Here is a 12466-nt window from a genome sequence, read left to right as displayed (position 1 = left end):
GTTATTTAGGCTAGTTGGTTTGCATAGCTCAACGATCAACTTAGCGCAATAAAAGACACACACGAAAAGGAGACACTGACAAGTGCTACTCACAAATGCTTAATGGCAGGAATTTCATATATATTCACTTGTCAGGCATGCGCATATATAAATAACTACGTGAACGAGCACGTTTACGTCAAAGGCGGTTGCGCAAGAACTCAAACACAGAATCCGGAAATGCAATGAACGGCTCACTTAGACACAGACGCCTGTTCTTCATGAAGGCCTCCATCGAGAGTCTAGTCGACGTGTTACCGCTCCTGCCTAGAACGGTTGCCTCCGAAAATAGAGCGTCACACCTCCACGCGGTAACCTAGGCCCCCAAAGGCGCACCCACATCGTCCTTTTCATAATGTTTTTTAACTTGCACCCTTAAGCGGTCATTTTCACGTCTATTACGTTGCTTGATTCTGAGTTTGACTTGTGCTGCCGCCATTCATGTGCGCCTGCTTCTCATATTGTTTTGCATGGGCGTCCATGACAAGAGGATGTATACGTAGAATCGTTCCCTGCCATTATACGCTTGTGAGTAGCGCATGTCTTTGTACCCCTTTCTGGTGTGTTCGCCTATATCGCTGATTTACTTTTCACCTATGCAACATATTAGCGCCAGGTAAATGTGACCGACCTGCATTTTCACTTGCAGAATATGTACCATCATTGGAAGAACAACTTCTCTATTCAGATATGACATGCTTGTGCGCAAGCAATGGTAATCTTCTGGATCCCATGCACATTTATTTTACCAAGCAATCTCAACAATATACGCCAGAGGCTATTTGTGCAAGTGTAATACAGATATTTCCAATTCTTGGAAGTGGTATTTTACTATGAATGCACTTCTTTCGTCATGCGTTCCGTTGCAATCTTTTTCTATTCGTGGAGTCTGCAAGGAGCACATTTGGCTTGAGCGATCGCTCCTTAAGGTCTGATAATGCATTTGTGAGATGCTGGGGCACCGTGGCTCAAACCCCTGGTGCCGCGCGATTCTCCACCAGAAAATAAAAAAAAAACGTGCGTTGAGAAAATTGCACAAACAGCCCTGGACTGCGGCCTGATCCCGGTGACCAAAACCGGTAACGCACTCTCTCACCAGAGCAGGATTGGCCACCCTGGTGCAGTACTTGGCCACAACCTCCTAAATGAATACAACAATCAAACCCCGGCTCCCAGTCCCCAACAGCCGCGAAGCAACTGACCACGGTGGCGGTCAGATCTGTGACGCTGCAGAGGGTGCTAAGAATACCTGGCTCCGGACAGGCCGCCATTGGAATCTGAACCTGGCAACGTTTAACGTTAGAACTTTATCTTGTGAGGCGAGTCTAGCAGTGTTGTTGGAGGAATTAGAGGGTAGTAAATGGGATATAATAGGGCTCAGTGAGGTTAGGAGGACAAAAGAAGCCTATCAGTGCTAAAAAGCGGGCACGTACTGTGCTACCGGGGCTTAGCGGAGAGACGAGAACTAGGAGTTGGATTCCTGATTAATAAGGAAATAGCTGGTAACAGGTAATAAGGTAATAAGGTAATAAGGTAATAGCTGGTGGAAGAGAAAATAGTCTAGAGGAATTCGAAATCCCACAGGTAACGCCGGAAGAAGTAAAGAAAGCCTTGGGAGATATGCAAAGGGGGAAGGCAGCTGGGGAGGATCAGGTAACAGCAGATTTGTTGAAGGATGGTGGCAGATTGTTCTAGAGAAACTGGCCACCCTGTATACGCAATGCCTCATAACGTCGAGCGTACCGGAATCTTGGAAAAATGCTAACATAATCCTAATCCATAAGAAAGGGGACGCCAAAGACTTGAAAAATTATACACCAATAAGCTTACTGTCCGTTGCCTATAAACTATTTACTAAGGTAATCGCAAATAGAATCAGGAACACCTTAGACTTCTGTCAAGCAAAGGACCAGGCAGGATTCCGTAAAGGCTACTCAACAATAGATCATATTCACACTATCAATCAGGTGATAGAGAAATGTGCGGAATATAACCAACCCTTATATATAGCTTTCATTGATTACGAGAAAGCATTTGATTTTGTCGAAACCTGAGCAGTCATGGAGGCATTACGGAATCAGGGTGTAGACGAGCCATATGTAAAAATATTGAAAAATATCTATAGCGGCTCCACAGCCACCATAGTCCTCCATAAAGAAAGCAACAGAATCCCAATAAAGAAAGGCGTCAGGCAGGGAGATACGATCTCTCCAATGCTATTCACAGCGTGTTTACAGGAGGTATTCAGAGACCTGGATTGGGAAGAAATGGGGATAAAAGTTAATGGAGAATACCTTAGTAACTTGCGATTGGCTGATGATATTGCCTTGCTTAGTAACTCAGGGGACCAACTGCAATGCATGCTCACTGACCTGGAGAGGCAAAGCAGAAGAGTGGGTCTAAAAATTAATCTGCAAAAAACTAAAGTAATGTTTAACAGTCTCGGAAGAGAACAGCAGTTTACAATAGGCAGCGAGGCACTGGAAGTCGTAAGGGAATACATCTACTTAGGGCAGGTAGTGACTGCGGATCCGGATCATGAGACAGAAATAATCAGAAGAATAAGAATGGGCTGGGGTGCGTTTGGCAGGCATTCTCAGATCATGAACAGCAGGTTGCCATTATCCCTCAAGAGAAAAGTGTATAATAGCTGTGTCTTACCAGTACTCACCTACGGGGCAGAAACCTGGAGGCTTACGAAAAGGGTTCTACTGAAATTGAGGACGACGCAACGAGCTATGGAAAGAAGAATGATAGGTGTAACGTTAAGGGATAAGAAAAGAGCAGATTGGGTGAGGGAACAAACGCGAGTTAATGACATCTTAGTTGAAATCAAGAAAAAGAAATGGGCATGGGCAGGACATGTAAAGAGGAGGGAAGATAACCGATGGTCATTAAAGGTTACGGACTGGATTCCAATGGAAGGGAAGCGTAGCAGGGGACGGCAGAAAGTTAGGTGGGCGGATGAGATTAAGAAGTTTGCAGGGACGGCATGGCCACAATTAGTACATGACCGGGGTTGTTGGAGAAATATGGGAGAGGCCTTTGCCCTGCAGTGGGCGTAACCAGGCTGATGATGATGATGATGAGCTGGTAACATACAGGAATTCTATAGCATTAACGAGAGGGTGGCAGGTCTTGTTGTGAAACTTAATAAGAGGTACAAATTGAAGGTGGTTCAAGTCTATGCCCCTACATGCAGTCATGATGACCAGGAAGTCGAAAGCTTTTATGAAGACGTGGAATCGGCGATGGGTAAAGTCGAAACAAAATACACTATACTGATGGGCGACTTCAATGCCAGGGTAGGCAAGAAGCAGGTTGGAGACAAGTCAGTGGGGGAATATGGCATAGGCTCTAGGAATAGCAGAGGAGAGTTATTAGAAGAGTTTGCAGAACAGAATAATATGCGGATAATGAATAACTTTTTCCGCAAGCGGGTTAGTCAAAAGTGGACGTGGAGGAGCCCGAATGGTGAGACTAGAAATGAAATCAACTTCATACTCTGCGCGAACTCTGGCATCATACAAGATGTAGACGTGCTCGGCAAGGTACGCTGCAGTCACCATAGGATGGTAAGAACTCGAATTAGCCTAGACATGAGGAGGGAACGGAAGAAACTGGTACACAAGAAGCCAATCAATGAGTTAGCGGTAAGAGGGAAACTAGAGGAATTACGGATCAAGCTACAGAACAGGTATTCGGCTTTAACCCAGGAAGAGGACCTTAGTGTTGAAGCAATGAACGACAATCTCATGGGCATCATTAAGGAGTGCGCTATAGAAGTTGGTGGTAACGCCGTTAGACAGGAAACCAATAGGCTATCACAGGAGACAAAAGATCTGATTAAGAAACGCCAACCTATGAAAGCCTCTAACCCTACAGCTAGAATAGAAGTGGCAGAACTTTCTAAGTTAATCACCAAGCGTTAGACAGCAGACATCAGGAACTATAATATGGGTAGAATTGAACAGGCTCTCAGGAACGGAGGAAGCCTAAAAACAGTGAAGAAGAAACTAGGAATAGGCAAGAATCAGATGTGTGCGTTGAGAGATAAAGCTGGCAGTATCGTTACTAATATGGATGAGATAGTTCAAGTGGCTGAGGAGTTCTACAGAGATTTATATAGTACCAGTGGCACCGACGACGATCGTGGAAGAGGGAATAGCCTAGAAGAATTCGAAATCCCACAGGTAACGCCAGAAGAAGTAAAGAAAGCCTTGGGAGCTATGCAAAGGGGGAAGGCAGCTGGGGAGGATCAGGTAACAGCAGATTTGTTGAAGGATGGTTACCAGATTGTTCTAGAGAAACTGGCCACCCTGTATACGCAATGCCTCATAACCTCGAGCGTACCGGAATCTTGTAAGAACGCTAACATAATACTAATCCATAAGAAAGGGGACGCCAAAGACTTGAAAAATTATAGACAGATCAGCTTACTGTCCGTTGCCTACAAAGTATTTACTAATGTAATCGCAAATAGAATCAGGAACACCTTAGACTTCTGTCAACGAAAGGACCAGGCAGGATTCCGTAAAGGCTACTCAACAATACACCATATTCACACTATCAATCAAGTGATAGAGAAATGTGCAGAATATAACCAACCCTTATACATAGCTTTCACTGATTACGAGAAAGCGTTTGATTCAGTCGAAACCTCATCAATCAAGGAGGCATTAAGGAATCAGGGTGTAGATGAGCCATATGTAAAAATACTGGAAGATATCTATATCGGCTCCACAGCCGCCGTAGTCCTCCACAAAGACAGCAACAAAATCCCAATAAACAAAGGCGTCAGACAGGGAGATACGATCTCTCCGTTGCTAATCACAGCATGTTTACAGGAGGTATTCAGAGACCGAGAGTGGGAAGAATGGGGGATAAAAGTTGGTGGAGAATACCTAAGCAACTTGCGATTCGCTGATGATATTGCCTTGCTTAGTAACTCAGAAGACCAATTGCAATGCATGCTCACTGACCTGGAGAAGCAAAGCAGAAGGGTAGGTCTGAAAATTATTCTGCAGAAAACTAAAGTAATGTTTAACAGTCTGGGAAGAGAACAGCAGTTTACGATAGGTAACGAGGCACTGGAAGTGGTAAGGGAATATATCTACTTAGGGCAGGTAATGACCACGGATCCGGATCATGAGACTGAAATAACCAGAAGAATAAGAATGGGCTGGGGTGCGTTTGGCAGGCATTCTCAAATCATGAACAGCAGGTTGCCACTATCCCTCAAAAGGAAAGTGTATAACAGCTGTGTGTTACCAGTACTCACATATGGGGCAGAAACCTGGACGCTTACGAAATGGGTTCTGCTGAAATTGAGGCAACGAGCTATGGAAAGAAGAATGATCGGTGTAACGTTAAGGGATAAGAAAAGAGCAGATTGGGTGATGCAACAAACGCGGGTAAATGACATCTTAGTTGAAATCAAGAAAAAGGAATGGGCATGGGCCGGACATGTAATGAGGAGGGAAGATAACCGATCGTCATTAAGGGTTGCGGACTGGATTCCAAGGGAAGGGAAGCGTAGCAGGGGGCGGCAGAAAGTTAGGTGGGCGGATGACATTAAGACGTTTGCAGGGACAGCATGGCCACAATTAGTACATGACTGGGGTAGTTGGAGAAGTATGGGAGAGGCCTTTGCCCTGCAGTGGGCTTAACTAGGCTGCTGCTGCTGCTGCTGCTGATGATGATGATGATGATGATGATGATGTGGCAGATTGAATTTACAGCCACAATGTTTTTTTTCTAGGTGGGGGGGGTGGGGTTTACCGTTTACCTTGGCCTTGTTGTGGCGCTCCGTATCCTGGGCCACTAGGTTTCATCGGCTCAGAGGAGCCAGGTTTTTGGATCCCAGGTGCGTTAGAATTGTTTGGTAAGCCAGATCCGTGGATACTGCTCCCGGCATGGTTAGCGGATTCATGCGTGCTACCTGTTTTGAGCATTTACCAGTAAATATGTCACGTTCGTGGTGGAAACCTGCAGGCTACGCAAGCTTCAACGAAGACAAGTCAAAACAACGCACACAGCAGTAAGCGTGACTAGTAAGCCTGCAAGCTAAAAAAATAAATATATCAGCATTAAAGAGTAAACTGATTAGTGACAAAAAAAAACGCAGCGCATTCAACGAGCTGGAATCCAATACTGCGAAACTTTTTCTGGGGGCATGCAAAGTCGAAACACGAGCACGCACATGCACACACAAGAGCGGACGCAAAAAATTATATTGCGCCTTTTGTTAAGCAGAACTGTAGAGTACTAGCCAGGAAGACGGACGCCTTGAACGCATAATGGTTGCAAGGGCAGCATGCGCATACGTTCGTAGCGCAATTAGAGTTCATTGTATCCGCAAAAAAAGGTGTTTACTTCCCCGTTACCGTGCAGCCACGAATGCGCGAAGGCGTGCATTCTGGCTGTTTTTTTTCTCCCCTAATGGCTGGCGCAGCCCCTGCCGCGGATGCACGAAGGCAAGAGCCATCTGATGGGGATGAAAGGGACCCAGTGGTGCGCGTCATGTGCGTGCTTTGTGGCTGGTTGGCCTAATCGGCGCGAGAGCAGTCACGCCTTGGCCACAGTCGCGAAACCCAGCAAGGTTTGCAAAGAAAAGCTTCGCTTTTAGGACCCTTGGTAGTACATATGAACACCTATAATGGGAAAGGATAGACAGTTGGGCGAGTTGGTGCGCTAACATGATCTTGGCTTTTAGCGCGAAATGAACACAGACACAGAAATGAGAAGACAGGACGAGCGCTTGTCCTGTCTGCTCCTTTCTGTGTCCGTGTTCACTTCGCGCTACAAGCCAAGATCATGTTACCTATAATGGGTTGTTCGTGCGTAGCATCAAGCGTTTTGGAAATGTGCAGTTACATACCGTATATAATATGGTGTATTATTCTGCGGTGTAAACGTTATAAAGAGGGATAAGGTGCCTCAGAAAGGCTAACCTATCCGAATCTGTTCAGATACGACATGCTTGTGTGCAACGCCATGATAGTCTATACCATGCTGATATCTGAATCACTTTGCGCTCACATAGCATAAACGGAAACACGTGTTTCAGCGCTCCTAATATATTTACGGAAAACTTGCCTCCTTTATAGATTCTTCTGTATTTCTGACCTTCCGTGGTTGCTCAGTGGATATGGTGTTCGGCTGCTGAGCGCGAGGTCGCGGGATCGAATCCCGGCTAAGGCGGCCGCATTTCATGGGGTTGAAATGCGAAAACAACAGTGTATTTAGATTTAGGTGCACGTTAAAGAACACCATGTGGTCGAAACTTCCGGAGTCCTCCACTACAGCGTGCCTCATAATCAGAAAGTGGTTTTGGCACGTAAAAGCCCATGATTTTATTTTTCTTCTGTATTTCTTCAAGGAATACTAGTACGCAGGAAGTGCTTTGTATCGCTTTGGCTTTTTTTTATTACTGTAGCAAAAAAGAAATTAACTTTTTTTCTTATTTTTGAGGAAGCTTTCGTTTGTTCTTAAAGTTTCTTTTTTGATTCAAATAGTTCGCGCCAGGGCACCACAGCAAGTATCGCGTTCGGAAGGTATATGTCTAAAATACTTTAAGCTCTATTGTATTTCGCCAAAACAGCGCACAGCCTTTGCAATACTCGATTTCTTTATTTCCTACCTAAGGGGATTTTTCTGCGCAGTTTAAGATTGTAGTACTGATTTCATACGTGATTTTAAATGCATTTGTAGATGTTTCTCTGGCAAGGTTATACTACTGATGTCACCTCTGCACCTAATTTCACCACATCAAGTCAACTCCATGAGAGCCAAAAACAATCTATTCACATGGGAACCAAGCCTATAAAGTGTTGAAATTATCCGCTGCTCACCTATTGTTGGCTGCTCAGCCAATACACCTGCACCAGTTACACCAACTTGTTGCGTCAACAGGCCTGCTGTGCTACCTTCCACATGCGCGCTATTCGATGAAGAGCTTGTAGAAACTTGTGCTGCAAAAACATACATCTCATTTCCCGAAAAAGATACCAACGTATTTGAATTTAAATAAGTAAGAGCATTCTGTTTTCGTAATCATAACTTTTAGTTATGTTTGTCGTCTGCTGTGTTTGGTCTGTTTGTATATGAACTATTTTTACCAGCAAGATTGGCGACAGTCCTGACTGTTGAACAAATCGTCGATCGGCCTCTGCGATAATGGAAATCTGCTCTGGTAAGCAGTGCAAATATAAAAGATCACAATCTTCGCACTTTTTTTGTTACGTTCCTCAATCTCGACACAGCCTAATTGCAAGAGAACTAACGTAGTTTCGCCATCTTGTAATCGCTACGTCCATTTTCGTAAAGCGACAATCGTTTCCACCGCGTTTATTTAAGAAGTTTGGCGTTGTACCGGAATTTTCAAACTACGAGGCATCGTGGGAGGGTCTCGCGAATAACTTTTTTGGCACCTGCTGCACTATATCGTTCACCCAAAGCATACCACTTCCTCATAGTATTGTCATTGATACCACGAGACGAACATTGGGCATCCTGCTCGGTAGCAGGGCGCTTTTGCCTCTTTGTCCTCATAGCGGGAAATGTTTACCGCAGACAGTAATGCAAGATAGCTCTAAACTGTAAAAGTAGGGTCTTTAGTCGAAAACAAGAATTGTAGGCAAAAATATACATTCTGGACACGTGTGCGTTATATATTTGCATTGAAGTTACGTGTAAAACGCTATTACGGAAAGCATTTTTGCTTTCTTTTTATGCCTAATGAGAAATCACACGGTTGCTTCATCACGCTTTCGTCAGGCGCAATTGTCATGAGACCGATAAGACCTTTTGTTTTTGCAATATATGCCATGTTATCTGGCTGCTGCGGGTTGACAACAGAGGTGTTACAATTCGAAATCCAAATGTAAAAACAATTTCGAATTCTGACTTGCCTGTTCCAAGTTGGTGTTCTACCATGCTTGTGCCCATTGATGTAGCTGAAAGTGAGGGAGCCGGCAGAACACCCGCACTTGACCCCGAATTCTGCGCGGGCCCAGAGGCTAGAGTACTGCTGGTCGTGACATTTGGGATTTGCTGTTGGGCCGCGCCTGCGTTGAAAACGTTCTTTCGTAAGAGAAAAGGTTCACCAGTGGACATGAATAGGTGGCTTTACAAGACATGAAGGACCCTATATTGGATGATAAGGAAATTGATTCTGCAAAACTTGTCGTTTGTAACAACTGTCCGCTATTATCCTGTTGCCTTCAGTTATATACGGAACGTACCAATTCCCTGCCGTAAGTTTTTTGGGATCACTTCTAGCGCAACAACAGTTTGCAACAACGGGCTTTAATAACAATATTGTCAAATATAGAGACAAAAACTAGAGAAGCTATGCAGCTTCACTTCGGAAAATTAAACTGCTCATAGTGTTCATAAAAAATGAGTTGACGCTTCGAACCCGATGGAAGGAGCAGTTCATGTTTTCGAAATCTGATCAAACAGTAACCTTCATTTTTGACAAGATTCCGATGAAATTATGTGCTGCGTAGGCAGGGAAACCTCCTGTATTTAGTTCTTGGCTCCTTTTTATTTCAACTTTGGGAATTGACACTTAGAATTTCCATCATTATGAAGCATTGCACGAACTTCGAAAAATAGCACATGGATTTTCTATTTAGTTGTGGCTGTGGCTCTGATACCTTGGTGCGCTCCTCCCTATGGACTCTTCGGCCTTACGTCGCCCTTGCGCCGCTAAACGTCATACATTCATTCCTCCCTATGGAGCCAAAGTTGTACACCACCATTTTTTTATTTAGACAGCCAGGGTCACCTGGAGAGACTGCTGTAACATTTTGCATTTTCCGTAGATTAGGAAATCTCGGCAGTGTTCCGGTGCTGCACTTTCGCGATTTTTCCGAGAGGCTCGTTCATGGACACAACACCGCATTACATTCCACTCTTCAGTTTCTGATTTGTTAATAGCACATACTCAAGTTTGTTTTGCGAATGGTTTCGGGCTGGACACGAATATTGGGTGCATGTCGGAAAAACGAGAAAGAAACCTAGGAGAAGCCATCTCACGATGAATGTCGACGTTAGTGCGATTAGCATTGAAGAAATGCACCGGCGCACCGTGCTGCAACCTATCAAACACGTGATCTATGAGGCTTGTATGTGGCCAGGCTTCTCGCTTGCGCTTTCCTCAGGACACGTGGTTCCATCTAGGACCGCTGCACCAAAGCCCTTGCGTGGAGCGTTTCTGAATATGTAGTGTGCATTATACAGGCCAGTGAGGTCCTTGTGGGATACGTGTCTTTGTCGTGTAATATGCCGCACTTTGCACTGGTTTCAACGTGCTTGAGCTGTCGCATCAATGGGATCAAAAAATCGTCCACGACTAACACGAATTTGCGCGGCCTTCCCAACAGAACAACTGCTGTGCTAAAATCCACTCTGCTACAGCGCTACCTTTAGTGATACTCGATGAACTTACTGCAACAGTTGGGCCTAAAACATTCATTTCTTGGGCATAACAAAATTAGCCACGTTGATGTAGAAAGAGCAAACAGTAATTCATGATACTGCAGAATTTACGTAAGTAGTGCCGCTTACCTTCTCATGCTTCCTGAGCTGTAAGCACTGGTCGTGTTTAGACATGTTTCTGTGGCAATAGCAAGCCGGAGCTGGAGCCATGTGTGCTGCCTTGCATTGAGGTGATTGACAGTGGAGCTAACATATTATTCAGTATTTGCACGTAGACTATCATATACTGCCACGGTGATCAGCATTCTAACACGCGAAGAAGGACCCTATGTTCGCAAAGCTGGACTATATTTTGAATATACTGTGTAGAGTAAAAATATATATTTAAATAGTTAGCCTACCACGTACGCTGAAGATTGGAGTAACTAAATGAATCGGTTACCGTATGGTCATCACACATTTGCGCCTCATAAATTTACACTGATCTAGCTACTCGTAAAGTCATATTGCAGGGCATAAACAGAAAGAAAAATATACTTCCCCTTTTTAATAACACGACTCGATGGCAATAATCAGAAGCTGTGAGCATGCAGGGCGCAATTTTTAATGAACATTATTGTTTTCTCTTATACACGGAAACCGCTAATGTCCGTTGTGTTCTTGCTGCACAGAACTGCTTAACCAGCGCACATGCTCAGTGGACCTTCCAGCATTCATAATGTCTACATGAAATATGGTCAGACTTGCTGTAAACCTCGGTGAAATGCCTAATAATGGGAAGGGCAATAGTATTTTCCTTGCATCTTTTCTGATATTTTCAGTTATACCAGGTGTCGAAATTTTCGATGTTTGTTATCTTACAGGTAGTATTCTTGCGCGCTTTTAGGCCACCGTATGCCTCTGACAGAGGTGTATTGCTGATCCATAATTTTCACTAGCAGTAGAGGACAATTAAGCAACCCACAGGATGGAGGAATGAAGTATGCAACACTACTGTTCGAAATAACTTTCTGCTTGCCCTATTTCTGATTCGATAAGAGGTTTTTGAACTATTAATGGCATTATTGTGTTAAAGAAACTACGCATTGTTCGTTTCCAAGTTTATTCAAAATTCTAATCCGATTACTTATTTTACCATTTGCATATAGTCCTGTATATAAAATTGACATGGCAATGTTTCGCCATCTAGACAAGATCAGTTCTGTCAAGGATCGGTTTATCCTCATACTAAATTTAACATTGTTGTCAAGGACATTGCGAATATGCCACTAAATAGTACATCTTAATATCCTGATGCCACTGCAATAATAATATCAAACATATGATATTTTTAAGCCATAAATAATTCAAAAAGGCCGGAACAGTATTTTAATGCTTGAAATGCAAATCAAATATGTTCAAACAAAAAATACCTTCATATGCTCTATAAATGTTCATAGGAATGCTAAACTACACTAGACCATTCAACTACATGGCACTCAGAGATTCTTGCGTGTATTTACCATTGTTCTCTTCTGCTGAGTATTTGGCACTTTATTTTAATGACCATAATTTGTGATACACCTACGTTTACTACACACATGTTTACGAGCTGTAGCAGCGCAGTTTTGCACGCCTGAATTCAATCACTTTCTCAGTTGTGCTCCTTAATTCTAAAATCTCTAAATCAGCGCGTGTTCGTATATTGTATTTCAGTTTACGACTACTGCACCCCAACAAAAAATTGACCGACTGGATAGGTTGTTACGTTAGATATATGCGTGCACATCTACTATAATGCCTACGATGGCTGCGTGAATAATGCAAGAAGTAGCAGTGCAAACGTTTTCTCTTTTTCGAATCTATTTGCGCAATAATACGTGGCAATTTTTTCCTCGGACCACGCAGTATAGACGAAGCGTGAAGCGTTGGGAAACACACAGCTTTACAAGTTACCGTGTATATATAGAACGCACAGTAAAAAGTGCGAAGAATTTTGGAT

The 12466-nt window shown here is 43.7% G+C and overlaps 1 protein-coding gene and 1 long non-coding RNA gene across 15 annotated transcripts in view; one reads left to right on the top strand and one right to left on the bottom strand.

Moving 5' to 3' along the window:
* The window catches only part of LOC135907623 (uncharacterized), a 290002-nt gene that overhangs the window by 11208 nt on the left and 266328 nt on the right, over positions 1-12466 (top strand). The window lies entirely within an intron of this gene.
* Positions 1-12466, bottom strand: part of LOC135907620 (mucin-19-like) — a 131438-nt gene that overhangs the window by 39816 nt on the left and 79156 nt on the right. For 11 of the 14 annotated variants that reach the window (XM_070527067.1, XM_070527068.1, XM_070527069.1 and 8 more), the window contains 3 exons: positions 8952-9107; positions 7893-8012; positions 5828-5980 (listed from right to left, as the gene is read on the bottom strand). The exons of 1 other annotated variant lie outside the window; for it this stretch is intronic. In XM_070527067.1, coding sequence (XP_070383168.1) covers positions 5828-5980; positions 7893-8012; positions 8952-9107 — 429 coding nt within the window. The remainder of the gene's footprint in view (positions 1-5827; positions 5981-7892; positions 8013-8951; positions 9108-12466) is intronic. 2 more of the 14 variants (XM_070527072.1, XM_070527076.1) reach the window with 2 other exon arrangements.

The sequence above is a fragment of the Dermacentor albipictus genome, chromosome 10 (genome assembly GCF_038994185.2).
Source record: "Dermacentor albipictus isolate Rhodes 1998 colony chromosome 10, USDA_Dalb.pri_finalv2, whole genome shotgun sequence".
NCBI lineage: Eukaryota > Metazoa > Arthropoda > Arachnida > Ixodida > Ixodidae > Dermacentor > Dermacentor albipictus.
This window is presented reverse-complemented; position numbering and strand designations above follow the sequence as displayed.